Source organism: Aythya ferina (assembly GCF_964211825.1).
Source record: "Aythya ferina genome assembly, contig: HAP1_SCAFFOLD_29, whole genome shotgun sequence".
Lineage (NCBI taxonomy): Eukaryota > Metazoa > Chordata > Aves > Anseriformes > Anatidae > Aythya > Aythya ferina.
The window spans coordinates 1,197,510-1,219,835 of record NW_028181463.1 but is presented as its reverse complement, the minus strand read 5'-3'; the positions used below and the strand labels follow the sequence as shown (position 1 = coordinate 1,219,835).

General features: G+C 51.5%; 3 protein-coding genes and 1 long non-coding RNA gene across 4 annotated transcripts in view; 3 read left to right on the top strand and 1 right to left on the bottom strand.

The window, feature by feature from the left end:
* The window catches only part of LOC311427923, a 235,641-nt gene that overhangs the window by 82,781 nt on the left and 130,534 nt on the right, over positions 1–22,326 (top strand). The window lies entirely within an intron of this gene.
* Positions 3,068–4,009, top strand: LOC311427964 (olfactory receptor 14C36-like; the record flags this gene model as incomplete). The annotated part of the gene is made up of 1 exon (XM_084539540.1): positions 3,068–4,009. The coding sequence occupies one exon, from the start codon at positions 3,068–3,070 to the stop codon at positions 4,007–4,009; it is 942 nt and encodes a 313-aa protein (XP_084395666.1).
* On the top strand, positions 10,820–11,761 carry LOC311427963 (olfactory receptor 14C36-like; the record flags this gene model as incomplete). The annotated part of the gene is made up of 1 exon (XM_084539539.1): positions 10,820–11,761. The coding sequence occupies one exon, from the start codon at positions 10,820–10,822 to the stop codon at positions 11,759–11,761; it is 942 nt and encodes a 313-aa protein (XP_084395665.1).
* LOC311427962 (olfactory receptor 14C36-like) lies at positions 19,844–20,779 on the bottom strand (the record flags this gene model as incomplete). The annotated part of the gene is made up of 1 exon (XM_084539538.1): positions 19,844–20,779. The coding sequence occupies one exon, from the start codon at positions 20,777–20,779 to the stop codon at positions 19,844–19,846; it is 936 nt and encodes a 311-aa protein (XP_084395664.1).

Genomic DNA, 22,326 nt, shown 5'->3' with positions numbered 1-22,326 from the left:
CCTGCTTGGCATGCTGACTGGGGGATCCCCTCTGCCTCCAGAGCCAGGAGGACCCAGGCAGAAAGAAGGCCCCAACATGGGTTGTCCTGTCCCTTCTGCTTGAGTCCATGACTGCACAGCAGCAGGCGCAAGGCTTGGCTGTGTGTAGCCAAGAAGCTGCAAGGCCAGCAGCAGGCCCCTGGCTTGGAAGCTGCTGCTGGGGTGACTTGTGTCTGGTTTGCTGAGAGGCCACAAGGAGCCTGCTGGGTTGGGATGCCTACTTCAGGAGTGGTTTCCACCCTGATGGAGCTTTCTTTGGTAGTAGGAAAGAGCAGGAGAAAAAAAAACTGCCTTAAAGTGTGCAATGGAAGGATGGCACTGGCCATGAGGAGGAAGAAATGTCCAGGGGAAAAACTGGTCTTGCTGCTAGTAACAGAGGCAAAGAAGGCATTAAGTGCCTCAGACTTTACCTCATCCCTTGTCACTGGGTTTTCCCCCCAGAATCCAATAAAGGATTATAATTCTCCCTAATCCTCCCTCATTTAAATTATTTATATCTTTTTATTTTATTTTATTTTTTTAATTGTCTTTGACAGTAATAGATGGATTGAGCTCCAGCTGGGCTTTGGCCCTTCTAATTTTGACCCGCACAGCCCCATAACATTCAGGACACAGCTTCAGACAAACTGACAGCATGCATGAGAAGAAAGCACAGCAAATGTGGAACTTGACAGCCTTCCATCCCCTTCCTTCTGTGACTGTGCTGCAATTCCATTCAGATGGTTAGTCCTGAATTATCCAAATTTCCCTGCAACCCTTGCTGCTGCAAGGTATCTCTGGTCAGAGATAGCACAATTACACGAAGGTTGAACTGTCTGCCTGCTGACATTAACAGCTGATAGAATGGAGCATCACTGCGGGTGAACCTTGAGAATCTGCAGGATTTTGACTTCAGAAAATTTTTGACTTTTACATGGAGAAGAGCCCAGTCCTGTACCAGAGGAAGAGAAACCCCACACATCAGGGCAGACTGGGACCCTGCTGAGTGAGCAGTATCCAGCAGGAGGAGGGCTGGGGAACCACGAGGGATGTCATATGTGCAGTGCTGCCTGCTGAGCAGGAACCAGGGCAGCTTCCTACAGAGCTTCCCTATGAGGAGCATGGCCACCAAGAAGATCTGAGTTCCCAGACTCAGCTCAGACTTGGTGTGACACCACACGGACAAGGGTCTGCAGCCAGCAGTGAATGATGTGCAGGTATGGGAGTCCTTTTAAGACCCAGGTTTAGACAGTATAGAGGGCTGTGGAAAGGCTGAAAGTCCCAAGAGGACCCAGGTCTTTGTGTCCAAGGGTATGGCTGTTGTCTCTGCCACTGAGGCCTATGAAGAGACAGCTGATCGTTAAAGCCCATGAGGAGACAGATTATCGTTAAAACATCAGGGCCTCATTGCCTCCTCGCCCCCACCCATGAACCAGGCAGGGGTTGTACCATTCTCCTGCACTTGGCCATGCACATCCCATCTCCTACTGCCCCACAAAGAGCCCTGAGTAACCTGTCAAGGAAAGGATCTCCCTTCCGAAGCACTTGGGGTCAAGGCCTGGCCCTTGTGCTTGGTGAAACACATCCAGTTTTCCTACACATCACTGTAACCTTCACACTGCCTTTGTCTCCTTGTCCTCACTGCCTCCAGGGTTCTGCTCTAACGAGCTCCAAGGGAGCCTGTGTCAGTGCTGGCCCTCAGGGGGACACTGCAGGAAACTTGCCTCTGACTTGCACTTCTGGAGACGTCTTCAATTGTCTCTGAGTGTCTGAGGTTCATGGGCTCATCAGCAAAGCCCCCAGAGGGGTGATTGCAGTGCCTTGGGCTGGTGCTGTGCTGCTGAGCTGGGCCGGGCTCGTGGGACAGAGAGAGCTCGTGGCAAGAGGGCCGTGGTGCAGAGAGACAGCTGTGCCCAGGAGCAGCTCCTCTGCACAGCGCAGCAGGAAAGAGACACAGAGGCACAGACAGAGAGAAGAAAAGGAGAGAGGGGCTGAAGGCAGTTGGCAGTGGAAGGATGCTGAGAGCTGCCTGCAGGAGAAACCTGCACAGCCCTTGACAATGTAAGGGTCTGGCTGCAGGGCCATGCAGCCGCAGGTCCTGGAAGGGTCTCCTGCTGGGTCTTGTTTCTGGGAGGGCAGTGGGCAATACAGTAGGCTTTGAGAGTCCTGCTGGGTTGCAGTGCGAGGGGAGGAAGTCTGGCAGAAGCCTCTTGGAATGTCATAACCTAGCTACCCCTGGTCAGCCAGGAGTGTGGTGGCCGAGCCTCCTCCAGACACTGCAGGGGATGCAGTTTGAATATTGGGTTACCCCAGCTTTTCAATATCCAGAGCAGTCTGAGGGGTGTCCTCCTGGTCTGCAGGCTGCTCTCCAGCAGGATGCAGCTCTCTCGTGGCATCCTTGTGCCCTTGCAGCATCCAGGTACCCGAAGGAGGAGACACCTCCGTGTTAAGGCCATGCCTGGATGTGCTGCTGGATGGCTGTCTCTGGGAAGCTGGAGTGAGGCTTCTGCAGCCCTGGTTAGGAGGGAAGAGCTGAGATTCTGCTAAGACCCCGTGAGACAAGGTGAGGATTCTGTCCTGATGCACTTGGACTCAGGCTTTTCTGCTCTCAGTTTTCTTTTGTTTCTTCTCAGGGAAACATCTGAGTGGGATGGTCCTGCAGCTCAGAGAGGTGACACAGAGCAACTGAGAACAGGACCACTGGGCAGAGCTGCTCTGCTCAGTCTTCACCTAGGGACAGCCCTTTTGCCTCCTGGCAAACACAGGATTTCACTGTGAGTGTACAAGTAATGTCAGGGAGTTTCAAAATCCAATACCTCAACTAGGATAGGGCAACTAGAATAAAATAAAGTGAGGGAAATAGTTGCAGCTCTGCTTTGCATTCAGCTCAGTTTTTTTGCAGCAATACTTCAAAGCTCATTGATCTGACACTTGTCTGAATATGAGTTAGCCAGCCTTTTGCTTTATGTCCAATTTTCTTCATAAAAGTCTGTTCTAACCTTTTTCTGCCTTCTCACCTTCAACAGACAAGCAAGTACAAAGTCAGAGAATGCCCAACAGCAGCTCTGTGAGTGAGTTCCTCCTGCTGGCATTCGCAGACACGCGTGAGCTGCAGCTCCTGCACTTCGCGCTCTTCCTGGGCATCTACCTGGCTGCCCTCCTGGGCAACGGCCTCATCCTCAGCGCCGTAGCCTGCCACCACCGCCTCCACACCCCCATGTACTTCTTCCTCCTCAACCTCGCCCTCCTCGACGTGGGCTGCATCTCCACCACTCTGCCCAAAGCCATGGCCAATGCCCTCTGGGACACCAGAGACATCTCCTATCAAGGCTGTGCTGCTCAAGTTCTCTTTTTTGTCTTCTTCTTTGGTTCAGAGTATTCAATTCTAACTGTCATGTCGTACGACCGCTACATTGCCATCTGCAAGCCCCTGCACTACGGGAGCCTCGTGGGCAGCAGAGCTTGTGCCCAGATGGCAGCAGCTGCCTGGGGCAGTGGCTTTCTCAATGCTGTCCTGCACACGGCCAACACATTTTCCCTGCCCCTCTGCCACGGCAATGCTGTGGACCAGTTCTTCTGTGAAATCCCCCACATCCTCAAGCTCTCCTGCTCAGATGCCTACCTCAGGGAAGTTTGGGCACTTGTGTTTAGTATTTTTTTGGCCTTTGGTTGTTTTGTCTTCATAGTGGTATCTTATGTGCTGGTATTCAGGGCAGTGCTGAGGATGCCCTCTGTGCAGGGCCAGCACAAAGCCTTTTCCACATGCCTCCCGCACCTAGCTGTCGTCTCCCTGATGGTCAGCACTGCCATGTTTGCCTACCTGAAGCCTCCCTCCATCTCATCGCCGTCCCTGGACCTGGTGGCGTCACTTCTGTACTCAGTAGTACCTCCAGCAGCAAACCCACTCATCTACAGTATGAGGAACTGGGAACTAAGGGATTCCATCAGGACTCTACTTGAATACACACATCTTCAGCAGATTCATCTATAATACCATACATAATATTAGAAATCCTAGTTTTTCTCAGAAATAAAATAATATCATGTCTTCTGTTATTAAATGTCTGTATTATTATTTTCTCTAAGTATTTCGCTTTTGAATTAAATAATATTATTTTTAACCCCCCCCTAGAATCAATTATTTCCTATTGAAGATGGCTCCCTGTGTAGATAAACCCAATAATAAAGCCATTAGAACTTCACTGGTCTCAGCTGCCATCTCTTCCCATCTTTTCTGGAGCTGGGGAAGAAGCCCCAGCACACAAGATGGGCTCAGGACCACAAGCCCAGCTGCCACATGCAGGAGCAGCCCCGGTGGCCCTCGGGGCTGCCCCTCACTGCCCGCTGGGCTCTGCCTCTCTGCTGCCTTCGGTTCGGGGCTGCTGCTTTCCTGGAGACATGGCCATGGCCAGCAGCAGGATGTGGCCTTTTCCTTCCTGCTCTCTTTTGGCTTCCACCTTGTTCTCTTGTGCTCTTGTATCTGTGTTGGTCTTGAGCTCTCATATGCCTCAATGACAGCCCTGTTTTCTCTGCAGTGGCATCCCCATCCCTGCAGACAGCAGCAGGCACTGTGCAGCCCTGGGTCATAGCTGCTTCCCTGCTAGCACCACAGTAACAAAAGGGGCTGCTGAAGGTAAACCCAGGAGCCTGGAAACCAAGGGGCTGTTCCCTGCTCTTCTGTTTTCTGGTGGTTCTTCATGGAGTGAAGGACACAGGCTGAAAGTCCCAGGGTGGTCCCTGAGGAACCAAGGGCAGGACCAAGAGCTTCCATTATGGCAGAACTTGCCTAAGGAGATAACAACTGATCTTAAACTTATCTGCATGGGACTGCACCCCCTGCAGCGGGGCAGGCAGCAGATTGCAGCCTGGAGAGGAATCTGGAGCTTCCAGGAGATGTCAGGGGATCTGCAGGGACAATGTGCTCAGTGGGTAGTGATTAGAACCTCCTAAAATGTGTGACCATGCAAAGAAGGAAAAGGGGAATCTGAGGAGTCCATGGGCTAAAGGAGGTCTCTGCAATGCCATCAGAGGTGGTGAAGAGCCAGTGGCAGAGACCTCTAAGAGTGTAGAGTAATTGAGGATAACCTTCTTGAGGCCTCATGGACCAGGTCTGGTGCAGCACTCGCCTGCCCTTTGTGCCCTCAGAGACACCCCATGGCCCTGCCCAGCACTGCCCTGTGCTGCTGAGCCATCAGGACAGATGGAAATGGGCCCAGAAACAGAGATCCCCATGGACGTAGGTGTGCTGCCCACCCTGAGCAGCATGGGCAGGGGGGGAGACCCCCAGGGATCCCAGGGCACCACAGCCGCTGCCTCTCACAGAAGCACCACCATCTTGGGGACCTGCAGGGAGCACAGGGAGGGAAGCAGCAATGGCCAGCCAGGCCAGCACAGACACAGTGCCCTGGGCAAGGCTCCCTGGGAGCAGGGATGGCCCTGGGGAAGAGCAGGGCAGCATTGCTGGGCCTGCACTGATGGGGAAAGGGCAAAGGGAAAGCTCTTTGTGCAGGCCCCTGCTCGGGGCAGGCTGCTCTGTGGCTGGGCCAGGCCTCTTGTGCTGGCCTGAGGAGCGGGGCTGGCCCTACGGGGCATAGGCACTGTGTGCTGGGGATCTGCCAGGCAAGAGAGCAGGGCTCCTGCAGCTTCATGGACCTCCATCTCCTGGCACCATGGGCACCTTCTTGCTCCATGCATCCAGCAGATAAACACCTATTGGCCACCTGCTTTCCCTTCTTCTAGAGAAACTGGGGACAGAATAGCAAAACCAAATAAAACTCACAAATTGTGAGCCACAGAAGGCCCTGATGCTGTGCAAGAAATGCTCAAAAACAGCAACCACAACTGTGGGTGACCATCACTGGTCACACAACCAAAACACAGTACCACAAGGGGCTGCTTTGCAGAGAGTAACTCCGTCCCAGCCACAGCCAGTACAGGGCCCCTGATGGACAAGAAGACTTCCTCTAAGCTCGGGAAGGAGCCAGGAAGGTGCTAATAAGCACCAGGACAATTGAGGAAGCCCAAAGGCCCTTCTGAAGGGTCACTGAGTGCCACCTGAGAGGCAGTGCTGGGCAGTGGGGAGGGCCAGGAGAAAGACTTGTGAGAAGGCTCTGAGAAACAAGGAAATCCATGGCTTTAGCAGATCCTTAAAGTCCTGCCTGAGTCCCCAAATGGAAAGCAGGATATGTCTGTGGGTGGAGAAGTAGCCAAATCTTGTGACTGGGACAGGGCTGAAGGTCCCTGCGTGAAGCTGGGATGATGGAGAAATGTGTACCTTGCATGTGTGCCTCAGCCTGGGGGCAGGGACCTGCCCGTGGTGGAGGATGTCTGGGCTGTGCTCAGCCATGCCCCAGGAGATGACCTTGCTCTCTTCCTCCCCACCACTCCCCACACGGGGCAGGCCCCCAGGAAACACCCCTGAGCCTGGAGATGCACCAACCTGCTGCGGTGAGGTGCCACTACTGCAGGGGCAGAGGGGAGGCTTGGAGAGACACATGGGGCCTGCGGGCAAGAGTGGTGTGACCAGGAGAAGTGAGTGCCTGGGAAAAGTTACCCTGGAGCCATAGGAGCCATTCTGGAAAGAAAAGTTGTAGGCAGGAAGCGCACTTTTGTGATGGTGCCGAGCTGCTGGGCACATGTTCATGGTGCTCTGATGGACTTTTATGTCCTTTTCCATCATGTATTAAGTGCCACGTTTCTCAGGAATAGAGTACCCAACAGAGCTGTGACAGATACTCTGAGATCATGAAAGCCACCAGAAAGTTGTCCCTAAGAATATGACTGATATAGTGTGGTCAGGAGAAGCCCTGGTCAGGAGAAATGTGAGATTAGGAGGAGGGAATAGGACTATCCAGCAGAAACTAAAGATTTTGTAAAAGGTAAGTTGGTTCAGGCTATGCGGAAGCTGCTGTAACCGTGACTTAAAACACTTATATGAGGCTATTCCCCAGCTTCAAAGAGCAAACTTAATTCCTACATTTAAATGTTACTCCACACCCAGACAGGAATCAACTACTCCTATGCCTGACCTCTAAGTGTGCACTGAAGCCAAAACTCAGCCCACAGCCTCTTTCCCTTACCCTTACTCTCTTGCTTACCTTGATCCCTACTCTTAATGCTAGATTTAAATGCTCTATTTAGGCCTAGAATTATTGGAAAAACTAAACAAACCCTAAATCACTAAGCTTGTCCGCACCTTAACCACAGACCTGATACGCAAAGCAGAACACCAGTCCCTCCCAATAAATCTTTCTTTAAATTCAAACCCAGAAAGGTGAGCCCTAGTCCCCTGATGCATGAGCACCTAACAGCTGATTCCCCTGTTCCTGTGCATTGACTTCCTCACCTTTAACCCCTCTCCTAACCCTTACCTTTAGGCACCATACTGGGTGTGGCCCTTAGTGCAGGCCAAGAACTGTGAGGTTACTCTGCAGTCACATGGCATGCAAAGATGGATGTGAGGGGTCATGGGTCTGATCAGCTTGTGGGCCACAAAGAAGAGATGGATGGGAGTGCTCTGAAGGGCTCAGCTCTGCCTCAGCATCTCCTGCCCCAGCAGCAGGAATGTGACTGGGGCAGGGACTGTGAGGTCACTTCTGTCTCTGCACTTGATAGGGCAGCAGCAGGAACATGTCACAGAAAGGGACTGGGAGGTCACTTGTGTCTGGAGGTGGCAGGTCAGCCTTGACTTCTCCCTGGGAGCTGCACTTTTGGGCTGACATCTGGCAGTGGCCCTGCTAGGCCAGCAGAAGACACCTGCTTGGCATGCTGACTGGGGGATCCCCTCTGCCTCCAGAGCCAGGAGGACCCAGGCAGAAAGAAGGCCCCAACATGGGTTGTCCTGTCCCTTCTGCTTGAGTCCATGAGTGGGCAGCAGCAGGCACAAGGCTTGGCTGTGTGTAGCCAAGAAGCTGCAAGGCCAGCAGCAGGCCCCTGGCTTGGAAGGTGCTGCTGAGGTGACTTGTGTCTGGTTGGATGAGAGGCCACAAGGAGGCTGCTGGGTTGGGATGCCTACTTCGGGAGTGGTTTCCACCCTGATGGAGCATTCTGTGGTAGTAGGAAAGAGCAGGAGAGAAAAAATTCCACAAAGTTTGCATTGGAAGATTGGCACTGGCCATGTTGTGGAAGAAATGTCCAGGGGAAAAACTGGTCTTGCTGCTAGTAACAGAGGCAAAGAAGGCATTAAGTGCCTCAGACTTTACCTCATCCCTTGTCACTGGGTTTTCCCCCCAGAATCCAATAAAGGATTATGATTCTCCCTAATCCTCCCTCATTTAAACTATTTATATCATTTTTATCTTATCGTATTTTATTTTTTTAATTGTCTTTGACAGTAATAGATGGATTGAGCTCCAGCTGGGCTTTGGCCCTTCTAATTTTGACCTGCACAGCCCCATAACATTCAGGACACAGCTTCAGACAAACTGACAGCATTCATGAGAAGAAAGCACAGCAAATGTGGAACCTGACAGCCTTCCATCCCCTACCTTCTGTGACTGTGCTGTAATTCCATTCAGATGGTTACTCCTGAATTATCCAAATTTCCCTGCAACCCTTGCTGCTGCAAGGTATCTCTGGTCAGAGATAGCACAATTACATGAAGGTTGAACTGTCTGCCTGCTGACATTAACAGCTGATAGAATGGAGCATCACTGTGGGTGAACCTTGAGAATCTGCAGGATTTTGACTTCAGAAAATTTTTGACTTTTACATGGAGAAGAGCCCAGTCCTGTACCAGAGGAAGAGAAACCCCACACATCAGGGCAGACTGGGACCCTGCTGAGTGAGTAATGTCCAGCAGGAGGAGGGCCTGGGAACCATGAGGGATGCCATACGAGCAGTGGTGCCTGCTCACGAGGAACCAGGCCAGCTTCTTACAGAGCTGCCTTATGAGGGGCATGGCCACCAAGAAGATCTGAGTTCCCAGACTCAGCTCAGACTTGGTGTGACACCACACGGACAAGGGTCTGCAGCCAGCAGTGAATGATGTGCAGGTATGGGAGTCCTTTTAAGACCCAGGTTTAGACAGTGTAGAGGGCTGTGGAAAGGCTGAAAGTCCCAACAGGACCCAGGTCTTTGTGTCCAAGGGTATGGCTGTTGTCTCTGCCACTGACGCCCATGAGGAGACAGATTATCGTTAAAACACCAGGGCCTCATTGCCTCCTCGCCCCCACTCATGAACCAGGCAGGGGTTGTACCATTCTCCTGCACTTGGCCATGCACATCCCCATCTCCTACTGCCCCACAAAGAGCCCTGAGCAACCTGTAAAGGAAAGGATCTCCCTTCCGAAGCACTTGGGGTCAAGGCCTGGCCCTTGTGCTTGCTGACACACATCCACTTTTCCTACACATCAGTGTCACCTTCACATTGCCTTTGTTTCCTTGTCCTCACTGCCTCCAGGGTTCTGCTCTAATGAGCTCCAAGGGAGGCTGTGTCAGTGCTGGCCCTCAGGGGGACACTGCAGGAAACTTGCCTCTGACTTGCACTTCTGGAGACATGTCTTCAATTGTCTCTGAGTGCCTGAGGTTCATGGGCTCATCAGCAAAGCCCCCAGAGGGGTGATTGCAGTGCCTTGGGCTGGTGCTGTGCTGCTGAGCTGGGCCGGGCTCGTGGGACAGAGAGAGCTCGTGGCAAGAGGGCCGTGGTGCAGAGAGACAGCTGTGCCCAGGAGCAGCTCCTCTGCACAGCGCAGCAGGAAAGAGACACAGAGGCACAGACAGAGAGAAGAAAAGGAGAGAGGGGCTGAAGGCAGTTGGGAGTGGGAGGATGCTGAGAGCTGCCTGCAGGAGAAACCTGCACAGCCCTTGAAAAGGTAAGGGTCGGGCTGCAGGGCCATGCAGCTGCAGGTCCTGGAAGGGTTTCCTCCTGCTAGGTCTTGTTTCTGGGAGGGCAGTGGGCAATGCAGTAGGCTTTGAGAGTCCTGTTGGGTTGCAGTGCGAGGTGAGGAAGTCTGGCAGAAGCCCCTTGGAGTATCATAACCTAGCTACCCCTGGTCAGCCAGGAGTGTGGTGGCCGAGCCTCCTCCAGACACTGCAGGGGATGCAGTTTGAATATTGGGAAACCCCAGCTTGTGAATATCCAGCTCAGTCTGAGGGGTGTCCTCCTGGTCTGCAGGCTGCTCTCCAGCAGGATGCAGCTCTCTCGTGGCATCCTTGTGCCCTTGCAGCATCCAGGTACCCGAAGGAGGAGACACCTCCGTGTTAAGGCCGTGCCTGGATGTGCTGCTGGATGGCTGTCTCTGGGAAGCTGGAGTGAGGCTTCTGCAGCCCTGGTTAGGAGGGAAGAGTTGAGATCCTGCTAAGACCCTGTGAGACAAGGTGAGGATTCTGTCCTGATGCACTTGGACTCAGGCTTTTCTGCTCTCAGTTTTCTTTTGTTTCTTCTCAGGAAACATCTGAGTGGGATGGTCCTGCAGCTCAGAGAGGTGACACAGAGCAACTGAGAACAGGACCACTGGGCAGAGCTGCTCTGCTCAGTCTTCACCTAGGGACAGCCCTTTTGCCTCCTGGCAAACACAGGATTTCACTGTGAGTGTACAAGTAAAGTCAGGGAGATTCAAAATCCAATACCTCAACTAGGATAGGGCAACTAGAATAAAATAAAGTGAGGGAAATAGTTGCAGCTCTGCTTTGCATTCAGCTCAGTCTTTTGAAGCAATACTTCAAAGCTCATTGATCTGACACTTGTCTGAATATGAGTTAGCCAGCCTTTTGTTTTATTTCCAGTTTTCTTCATAGAAGTCTGTTCTAACCTTTTTCTGCCTTCTCCCCTTCAACAGACAAGCAAGTACAAAGTCAGAGAATGCCCAACATCAGCTCTGTGAGTGAGTTCCTCCTGCTGGCATTCGCAGACACGCGTGAGCTGCAGCTCCTGCACTTCGCGCTCTTCCTGGGCATCTACCTGGCTGCCCTCCTGGGCAACGGCCTCATCCTCAGTGCCATAGCCTGCGACCACCACCTCCACACCCCCATGTACTTCTTCCTCCTCAACCTCGCCCTCCTCGACCTGGGATTCATCTCCACCACTCTGCCCAAAGCCATGGCCAATGCCCTCTGGGACACCAGGGTCATCTCCTATCAAGGCTGTGCTGCTCAAGTTCTCTTTTTTGTCTTCTTCTTTGGTTCAGAGTATTCAATTCTAACTGTCATGGCCTATGACCGCTACGTTGCCATCTGCAAGGCCCTGCACTACGGGAGCCTCCTGGGCAGCAGAGCCTGTGCCCAGATGGCAGCAGCTGCCTGGGGCAGTGGCTTTCTCCATGCTGTCCTGCACACGGCCACTACATTTTCCCTGCCCCTCTGCCACGGCAATGCTGTGGACCAGTTCTTCTGTGAAATCCCCCACATCCTCAAGCTCTCCTGCTCAGATGCCTCTCTCAGGGAAGTTTGGGCACTTGTGTTTAGTATTTTTTTGGCCTTTGGTTGTTTTGTCTTCATAGTGGTATCTTATGTGCTGGTATTCAGGGCAGTGCTGAGGATGCCCTCTGAGCAGGGCCAGCACAAAGCCTTTTCCACATGCCTCCCGCACCTAGCCATCGTCTCCCTGATGGTCAGCACTGCCATGTTTGCCTACCTGAAGCCTCCCTCCATCTCGTCGCCATCCCTGGACTTGGTGGTGTCACTTCTGTACTCAATAGTACCTCCAGCAGCGAACCCACTCATCTACAGTATGAGGAACTGGGAACTAAGGGATTCCATCAGGACTCTACTTGAATACACACATCTTCAGCAAATTCACCTATAATACTACGCCTAATATTAGAAATCCTAGTTTTTCTCAGAAATAAAATAATATCATGTCTTCTGTTATTAAATGTCTGTATTATTATTTTCTCTAAGTACTTCACTTTTGAATTAAATAATATTATTTTTAACCCCCCCCCCCCCAGAATCAATTATTTTCCTATTGAAGATGGTTCCCTGTGTAGATAAACCCAATAATAAAGCCATTAGAATTTCACTGGTCTCAGCTGCCATCTCTTCCCATCTCTTCTGGAGCTGGGGGAGAAGCCCCAGCATGCAGGAGGGGCTCAAAACCAAGAGCCCAGCTGCCACATGCAGGAGCAGCCCCGGTGGCCTCGGGGCTGCCCCTCACTGCCCGCTGGGCTCTGCCTCTCTGCTGCCTTTGGTTTGGGGCTGCTGCTTCCCTGGAGCCATGGCCATGGCCAGCAGCAGGATGTGGCATTTTCACTATTGCTCTTTAGGCTTCCACATTGTTCTGGGTAAGCCCTCAGATCTCATGTACCTTGGTGACAGTCCTGTTGTCTCTGCAGTGGCATCCCTGTGGCTGCAGGCAGCATCAAGCACTGTGCAACCCTGGGTCACAGCTGCCTCCCTGCTAGCACCACAGTAACAAGAGGGGTTGCTGAGGGCAAACCCAGGACCCTGGACACCTCTTCCAAATGTGCTATCAGGAATGGAGCCAAGGGGTTGCTCCCTGCTCTTCTCTATTCTGGGGGTTTGTCATGGAGTGAAGGACAGAGGCTGAAAGTCCCAGGGTGGTCCCTGAGGAACCAAGGGCAGCACTAAGAGCTTCCATTATGACAGAACTTGCCTAAGGAGATGACAACTGATCTTAAATTTATCTGCATGGGACTGCACCCCCTGCAGTGGGGCAGATGCAGATTGCAGCCTGTAGAGGAATCTGGAGCTTCCAGGAGATGTCAGGGGATCTGCAGGGACAGGGTGCTCAGTGGGTAGTGATTAGAACGTCATAAAATGTGTGATCATGCAAAGAAGGGTCTGGTAAAGGAAAAGGCGAATCTGAGGATTCGATGGGCTAAAGGAGGGCTGTGCAATGCCAGCAGAGGGGGTGAAGAGCCAGCAGGCAAAGGCCCATAAGACTGCAGAGTAATTGAGGATATACATTTTGAAGTGCTGTGGGCCAGGTCTGGTGCAGCACTCGCCTGTCCTTTGTGTCCTCAGAGACACCCCATGGCCCTGCCCAGCACTGCCCTGTGCTGCTGAGCCATCAGGGCACATGGAAAGGGGCTCAGCAGCAGAGATTCCCATGGACATAGGTCTGCTGCCCACCCTGAGCAGCACAGGCAAAGGGGAGACCCGCGGGGGTCCCAGGGCACCACAGCCCCTGGCTCTCACAGCAGCACCGACAGCTTGGGGCCCTTTGGGGAGCACAGGGATGGAAGCAGCAATGGCTGACCTGGCCAGCACAGACACACTGCCCTGGGCAAGGCTCTCTGGGAGCAGGGATGGCCCTGGGGAAGAGCAGGGCAGCATTGCTGGGCCTGCACTGATGGGGAAAGGGCAAAGGGAAAGCTCTTTGTGCAGGCCCCTGCTCGGGGCAGGCTGCTCTGTGGCTGGGCCAGGCCTCTTGTGCTGGCCTGGGGAGCGGGGCTGGCCCTGCGGGGCACAGGCACTGTGTGCTGGGGATCTCCCAGGCAAGAGAGCAGGGCTCCTGCAGCTACACAGACCTCCATCTCCTTGCAGCATAGCCAGCATCCTCCTTCCTCACCTGAACTAGCAACTACACATGCATGAGCTGCCTGCTTCCTCCTCCTCTAGAGGGAGAGGAGGAAACACATCTGGAGGGAGAGGGGAAAGAACATAAAAACTCACAGAGAGATAGACACATGAGGAAGGGAAAGGAAAAGAAAAATGAAAGAAAAAGAAATAACAACCCCAAACATAAGGAATATTTAGTAACTCATCAATACCCACAAGCAGACTGCTGTGCTGCCAGTCTCTGAGAAACTGATACCTTGTCTTAAAAAGAAGACACCAATATTTACTTCTGAGCACCATGTTGTGTCCCATGTGGACTGTATAGAGCTCAAGTGCTCAGTCTGGTGTGAGCAGGCAGAGGAGAGCTCTGCAGCCCCAGGGCACCGGGCACCACAGCCCCCTCACTCTGCAGAGCAGCACCGCCAGCTGGGGCTGGGGCTGGGGCTGGGGCTGGGGCTGAGAGGGTGCTTCCCCTGAGTGTCTGCTAGGCCAGCTTCAGGCTCATGGCTTCTAGATACGAATGTGATCCCCACTGTGCACTAGGAGCTGAGAGACCACCAACAGGCATGGGGCTGGAACATTGCCTGCAAGGTCCCTCCTGCCCTAGCACCTCCCAGGACTGGCACGGAACTGGCTCCTGTGTGTCAGAGAGGATGGGAGCCCAGCAGGTGTGCCATGAGCTTGGAGGATCACAACCAGATCACTTCTACCTGGGCAGGTCCTGACCCAAAATGGGGGTGTTTTGTAGGTGTGGCATTATAAGCTCAGTGGTGCATCAGAAACACTAAGTCCAGCAGGAAGCTAATGGCTGTTAAATGGCCTGTGAGGTGACTGCTTTCGGAAGTAGCTGACAGGTCACCCTTGACTCCTGGCTGGGATCTGTGCCTTTAGGCTCACATCTGCCAGTGTCCATGGTAGGGCAGCAGAAGGCACTTGCTGTGCATGTAGTTTCTGAGATTGGTTCTTTCTAAGTACCTGGTAGGTCCCATAGTGGAAGAGGTCTTGGGTAGGGGTTGTCATATCAGAGGTGTCAGCTTTTGCCTGAAGTCATCCTTTAGGACTGCTTTCAGTTTTCTACACAGAGGGGGCCACTGCCTCCAAGATGCTTGGGGCAAATTGAACCATGCATGAGGGTTTGGAAAAAGATAGCCTGGGTGCACAGAAACCATTCCATATCTAAAAGTTGGAGGCAGGAAACAAAATTTTGGGGTGGTACAAGAGCTGCAGGACACATTGTGCAGGGTTCACCTATAGCTTTGGTTTATTTTCCATCCTGACTTAGGTGCCATGTCAGTTTCAAGACAGGAGTAGCCAACAGATGTGAGACAGATACTCTGAGATCATGAAAACCATCAGAAAGCTGCCCCTATGAAGATGTCTGATATGGGAAGTCAGGAGAAGCCTGGCCAGGAGAGATGTGAGATTTCGGGGAGGGAAGAGGAGTTTGGCCAGCAGAAATTAATGATTTCTGTGAGATTAGAACATTCAGGCAATGTTGATTCTGCTGTAACTGTGACTTAAAAGACTCATGTAAAGCCCTTCCCCTATTTTAACTAGTGACATTAATCCCCAAACCTAAATGCTACTCCACACCCTGGCAGGAATCCACTACTCTTAAGCCTGATCTCAAAGTATACCTTGAAGCCAAAACACAGCCTATAGCCGCTTCCCTTTTTCTTTAGTCTCTTGCTCACCCTGATCTGACCAGCTTGTGGGCCAAAAGAAGGAGATGGTGGGAATCCTCTGATGAGCTCAGCTCTGCCTCAGCATCTCCTGCCCCAGCAGAAGGAATGTGACTGTTGCAGTGACTGTGAGGTAACTTCTGTCTCTGCACTTGATAGGGCAGCAGCAGGAACGTGTCACAGAAAGGGACTGTGAGGTCACATGGGTCTCTCTGTAGGTTGCAGGTCAGCCTTGACTTCTCCTTGGGATCTGCATTTTTGGGCTGACATCTGGCAGTGGCCCTGCTAGGCCAGCAGAAGGCACCTGCTTGGCATGCTGACTGTGGAATCCCCTCTGCCTCCAGACCCAGGATGACCCAGACAGAAAGAAGGCCCCCATACAGGTTGTCCTGTCCCTTCTGCTTGAGTCCATGAGTGGGCAGCAGCAGGCACAAGGCTTGGCTGTGTCTAGCCAAGAAGCTGCAAGGCCAGCAGCAGGCCCCTGGCTTGGAAGGTGCTGCTGAGGTGACTTGTGTCTGCTTGGCTGAGAGGCTGTAAGGAACATATTGGGCTGGGATGCCTACCTCAGGAGTGTTTTCCACCCTGATGGAGCTTCCTTTAGTAGTAGGAAAGAGCAGGAGAAAAAAAAAAAAAAAAAAAACTAACACAAAATGTTCCAGGAAGGCTGGCACTGGTCACAAGGAGGAAGAAATGTCCCTCAAGGTGTCATGCAATGGTTCTATACGTCACCCTCTGATCAGACCCTGGCTTTGTGTTTCAAGGAACAGCTGGTGAGGGCTCACCAGACATGGGTGAAAGCAAGGCATGAGAGCAAGATGGTGAAGTGAGATGGGTGTCTGCAGACTTCAAGAAAATAGGGTGATGTGTGGGACAGGATAAGAAAGCCTGCAGAGGAGAAGGCAGAGGGTGCTGGCAAGAATGGAAGGCACCAACAGCCATGAAGTTTTTGTCCCCTCAGCTAGAGCTTAGGAGGAGATATGTTATATTCATTGTGATGGGGCCTCATAGATTCCTTTCAACCCTGTGCAGCACCTTAGAGGTGTCACACCACTGTTCTTCTCATGGCATCCTACTGCCCACCACAGCCCACAGACCCCAGCAAGAGCCTTGAGCCAGACGTGGGGGAGCAGGATCTCCCCTTCCAGTGGCTGGGGTCAGGCCTTGGCTCTTCTGTTTCACTAAAACCAAGACATTTCTCAGTGCAGTGCTTTGCCTGTCTGCAATCATGGACTCCAGTTATCCACCTTAACGAGTCCCTGGGGAGGCTTTGTTAGTAACAGCCCTCATTGGGGCCCATTAATATTCCAAGTCACTTCAACTTGTCCTTCTGACTTTACTTGCTCAAGCAGTTGCATCATTCCCCTCTCAGTACCTGAGCTTCATAGACTCAGCACCAAAATACACCATGGAACTCATTAAAATGCAGAAACTCCTAACATTTCTTCCATAGTTTTCTTCAAGGCTTCACGCCTTGCGGAGCTAATTACAGAGCTTGCATGATGTAGTCAAAGAAGATTTCAAAAAACCTAATAAAAAATCTTTTGTATTTTCAAAGGCTGAATTTTGCTGTATTTCAGTTTTGAACATCATTCTCCTGTTGCTATTCATTCAGGGTGACTTCTTTGGAGACCTCCATAGGGAGGAAGAGGAGAGTCTGGAGGTCTGACACCTCCACTGCCAGCAGTGGTCTTTGTCCCTGTAACTGCAGCCCAGCCCTGCACATGAAAGCCTTTCTAAGATTGTAATGATCATTGGAACCAGAGAAATACAGATTAAGTATCAGTAGGTACCTAGTCATCCATGGTTTCTCTTGGGTCTTCTTTGGAAAACTCAGGATGAAAAGTAAAGACATTTACTTTTTTTACCCTACTCTATTGTCCAGTCAATAGAGTAGGGCAGTCCTACTTCCTGTGCTGTAGATGCAGAAGGCAAAAAGAATTGCATTGTGCCTTACTCTACCCAAGTACGTGTAACCCAGGACAAATCTTACAAGGAGCAGCTGAGGGAGCTGGGATTGTTCAGTCTGGAGAAGAGGAGGATCAGGGGTGACCTTTTTGCTCTAAACAGCTACCTCAAAGGAGGCCGTAGCGAGGTGGGGATTGGCCTGTTCTCCCACGTGCCCAGTGACTGGACGAGGGGGAATGGGCTAAAGTTGCACCAGGGGAGGTTTAGGTTGGATATTAGGAAAAACTTTACTGAAAGGGTTGCTAGGCATTGGAATGGGCTGCCCGGGGAAGTGGTGGAGTCACCATCCCTGGAGGTCTTTAAAAGATGTTCAGATGTTGAACTTAGTAATATGGTTTTGTGGAGGACTGCTTAGTGTTGGGTCAGAGGTTGGACTAGGTGAACTTGGAGGTCTCTTCCAACCTAGATGATTCTGTGATTCTGTGATCGTCTAGTCAAACCTTATTCCATAGGCAGGGACAATTTCCATTAGATTAGGTTGCCCAAATTCACCTGCCAACTGGCCTTCAACTAGGGCTCACCTATCTGTGTTAGAGTTTAAGCAACGGTTTGTTGGGAGGATTTGGTGTTCTGCATCGGTTGTCAGGTCTGTGGCTGGGGTATGGACAAGCTTCATGGTTTATGGTTTTCTTTAGGTCTGCCAAGAAGTCGTCTAGGGTTAAATAAAGTGTTTTAATGCTAGTGTTAATGGAAGGGATTAGGATGAGCAAGAGAGTAAAGGTAAGGAAAGGGGCCATGTGCTGAGTTCTGCTTGAAGGGATACTCTGAGGTCAGGTATTACTGCAGGGGATTTCTGTCAAGGTGTTGGAGCAACATTCAGGTTTTGGGATTAGGGTTACTGGTCCAAACAGGGTAAGGGTTTTACATGACTGTTTTAAGCCAGTTTTAAAGCACCATCAATATTGCATGAAACCTCTTACCTCTACAAAATCGTTAATTTCTGGTTCCCAAACTCCTCTTCCCTCCCCAAAATCTCACTTCTCTGCTGGCCAGGCTTCTCCTGTCATCCTCATATTGGTTATCTTATTGGGATCAGCTTTCTGATGGCTTTCATGATCTCAGAGTATCTGTCTCACTCTGCTGGCTACTCTGTTGCTGAGACAGAAGTGGTGTTGTAGTCGGTAGGGAAAAGGGCACAAAGTTCTGTAGGAGCATCCTGCACATGACCATCCATTCCGCACCTCCACAGAAGTGTACATCCTATGAAGAAGCGTTGGTTCCAGAATGACTCCTATGGATCCAGGGTAACGTTTTGCAGGCCTTCGTGCAGGATTTACCTCCTCTCAGGCATCTTGGAGGCAGTAGCCACCCCTAAGGAGAAAACTAAAAACAGCTATGAGATATGAGTTTAGTCAAAATTTGAGATCTCTGACATGACAACCAGAGGTGCTGCTCTGCAGAGCGAGGGAGCTGTGGTGCCCAGGGCACAGGGGCACTCTGCAGGGCAGTTCTGGGCAGGCTGGGAGGCAGACCCAGCTCATGGTGTCACTGCCATTGCCCCAGGGCTGCAAGAATCACTTGCTATGCTCCTTTGCTGAGTCTGTTGCGTGGCCTGGGGCTGCAGAGCTCACACCAGACTGAGCACTTGAGCTCTGCTTAGTCCACATGGGACAGGCTCACACTCTGCGGGCTCCATTCACTGCTGTCTCCTGGGCTCACGCTGGCCTGACAGAGTAGGCCAGTGAGTAATTTTTTGCAGGCCTGGGTCAATGGCAGTGATATTTCCTTGTTTCTCACAGCCTTCTCACATGTCTTTCTCATAGCCCTTCCCACTGCCAAGCACTGCCTCCCAGGTGGGAATAAGTCAACCTTCAGAAGGGCCTTTGGGCTTCCTCAGTCATCCTGCTGCTTATTAGGACCTTCCTGACTCCCCACAGAGCTCAGAGGGAGCCTTCTTGTCCAGTGTGTGGCCCTGCACTGGCTCTGTCTGGGACAGAGTTAGTCTCTGCAGAGCAGCCTCTGTGGTGCTGTGTTTTCAATATGTGACCGTACTGGGCCTGGCTGGGATGGAGTTAACTTTTCCTGTAGAAGCCCACCCAGTGTTGTGCTCTGCTTGAGTAGCTAGAACAGCACTGGTATCACGGTTCTGTTTTGTCTACTGCTGAGCAATGCTGTCACAGCATCAGGAATCCCTCTAATCCCCCCTCCTCAAAGAGCCAGCAGGCTGCAGGTGCGCAAGAGACAGGGAAGGGACATCACCAGGGCAGCTGACCTAAACCAGCCACAGGGATATTCCATACCATATGATGTCACACTCAGCAATAGAAGGTGGAAAATGGAAGGAGAAGGGAGAGGTGGGCTCCCATTATGAAAATGTCTGTCCTCCTGAAAATCAGCTGCATCTATTGAGGCCTTGTTTCAAGGAAGTGGTCAAGCATCACAGTCACAAATAGATTTTGCTATTATTTTTTTTTTATATATATATATATTTTTTTTTTAAATAGTTTCTTTGCTAGTTCCAAGGAGATGGGAATACACTGCAGCTGAGACCTATGAATTTCTGTTCGCTTCTTTATTGTCTATAGCTACACAGAAAGCCTGGCTTTAGATATACATGAGATGATTAGGAAAAATAAAGAGATAAATGAACAGGTAGGAGGCTAACAATGACATTAATTAAATCGACTCCACAACTTGAAGATCATATTTATCAAGAAAAATAAAACCAAATTACTTTCTTAACTGTTTCTGAGATAAACTCGGAATGTAAAGGAACATTACAGTTTCTTAAGAAATATGTATTCAAACAATTTCCTCAGTGCATCCTTGAGCTCCTGGTTCCTCATGCTGTAGATGAGGGGGTTCACTGCTGGAGGTAACATGGAGTACAGAAAAGATACTGCAAGGTCCAGGGATGGGGAGGAGAATGAGGGGGGCTTCAGGTAGGCAAACATGATAGTGCTGACAAACAGGGAGACCACGGCCATGTGAGGGAGACACGTGGAAAAGGCTTTGTGCTTGCCCTGCTCAGAGGGCATCCTCAGCACTGCCCTGAAGATCTGCACATAGGACACCACAATAAAAACAAAGCAACCAACAACTAAACAAAAGCTAAATGCAATAAATCCAACTTCCCTGAGGTAGGCATCTGAGCAGGAGAGCTTGAGGATGTGGGGGATTTCACAGAAGAACTGGTCCACAGCATTGCCGTGGCAGAGGGGCAGGGAAAATGTAGTGGCTGTGTGTAGGACAGCATTGAGAAAGCCACTGCCCCAGGCAGCTGCTGCCATCTGGGCACAAGCTCTGCTGCCCAGGAGGCTCCCGTAGTGCAGGGGCTTGCAGATGGCAACGTAGCGATCGTAGGCCATGACAGTGAGAAGGGAATACTCTGCTGTGATAAAGAAGACAAAGAGAAAGACCTGTGCAGCACAGCCTTGATAGGAGATGGCCCTGGTGTCCCAGAGAGAATTGGCCATGGCTTTGGGCAGAGTGGTGGAGATGAATCCCATGTCGAGGAGGGCGAGGTTGAGGAGGAAGAAGTACATGGGGGTGTGGAGGTGGTGGTGGCAGGCTACGGCGCTGAGGATGAGGCCGTTACCCAGGAGGGCAGCCAGGTAGATGCCCAGGAAGAGCGCGAAGTGCAGGAGCTGCAGCTCACGTGTGTCTGCGAATGCCAGCAGGAGGAACTCACTCACTGAGCTGATGTTGGGCATTTTCTGACATTGAACACTGTTGTCTGTAGAGAAGGAGAAGGCAGAAAAGGTTTAGAAGACAATTCTCTGAGGAAAACTTACTGCAAGCCTTAGAGCACTCTCATCTGAAGCCTCTCTCTTTGCAAAAGGAGCTTTCTGCAGCTCTATTGCTTGAGTCCCAGATGATGCTCGGTGATACTGGCACTGCAAGCATGGATTACTGGGGACTTTAGAGGTGTCCTTCCTTCTGTGAAGCAGTCAGAAAACAGCAACAAAGGGGAAACTCAAGTTCAGTCCACTTATGAGATCCATGAACTTTGCAGGGTTGTTGCAAAAAACACCTCCAACCACACTGTAGAGCGAGTCAGATTTTATTATGCTTAGTAAAACAATCACACTCTTGTGTTTCCAAAGAAGGAGAGACAGCTTAAATCAAAGAAACCCCAACCCCAGTGCAGGTGGACAGAATCCTCACCTTATCTCCAGGTACATGAGCAGGATCTCAGCTTTTCCCTCTTCGCCAAGAGTGCAGAGGCCTCATTCCAGCTGCCCGCAGACAGCCATCCAGCAGCACAGACATGGTTTTAGTACAGAGATGTCTTCTCCTTGAGGTACCTGCATAACACAAGGATGTCACGAGAGAGCTGCATTCTGCGGGAGAGAAGTGTGCAGCCCAGGAGGATGACCCACGGAAAGAGCTGGATATTCGCAATCTGGGGTGTCCCAATACCCAATCTGCATCCCCTGCAGTGTCTGGAGGAGACTTGGACACCCAAGTCTTGGCTAAAAAGGGCAGCTGGGTTATGACACTCCAAGGGACTTCTGCCAGACTTCCTCACCTCACACTGCAACCCAGCAGGACTCTCAAAGCCTACTGCATCGCCCACTGCCCTCCCAGAAACAAGACCCAGCAGGAGACCCTTCCAGGACCTGCAGCTGCATGGCCCTGCAGCCAGACACTTACCTTGTCAAGGGCTGTGCAGGTTTCTCCTGCAGGCAGCTCTCAGCATCCTCCCACTTCCAACTGCCTTCAGCCCCTCTCTCCTTCTCTCCTCTCTGTGTGCCAGCTGCGGTCAGAGCCCCCAGCCCTGCTGCGCTGTGCAGAGGAGCTGCTCCTGGGCACAGCTCTCTCTCTGCAACAGGATCACTTTTGAAATGAGTTTTCTCTGTCCCACGAGCCCAGCCCAGCTCAGCAGCACAGCATCAGCCCAAGGCAGTGAAATGACCATCCTGGGGGCTTTGCTGATGAGCCCACAAACCTCAGGCATTCAAAGACAATTGAAGACATCTCTCCAGAGGTCCAACTCAGAGGCAAGTTTCCTGCAGTGTCCCCCTGAGGGCCAGCACTCACACAGACTCCCTTGGAGCTTGTTAGAGCAGAACCCTGGAGGCAGTGAGGACAAGGAGACAAAGGCAATGTGAAGGTGACACTGATGTATAGGAAAAGTGGATGTGTGTCACCAAGAACAAGGGCCAGGACTTGACATCCATCCCATTTTAAGGGGGATCCTTTCCCTTCACACCTTGCTCAGGGCTCTTTGTGGGGCAGTAGGAGATGGGGATGTGCA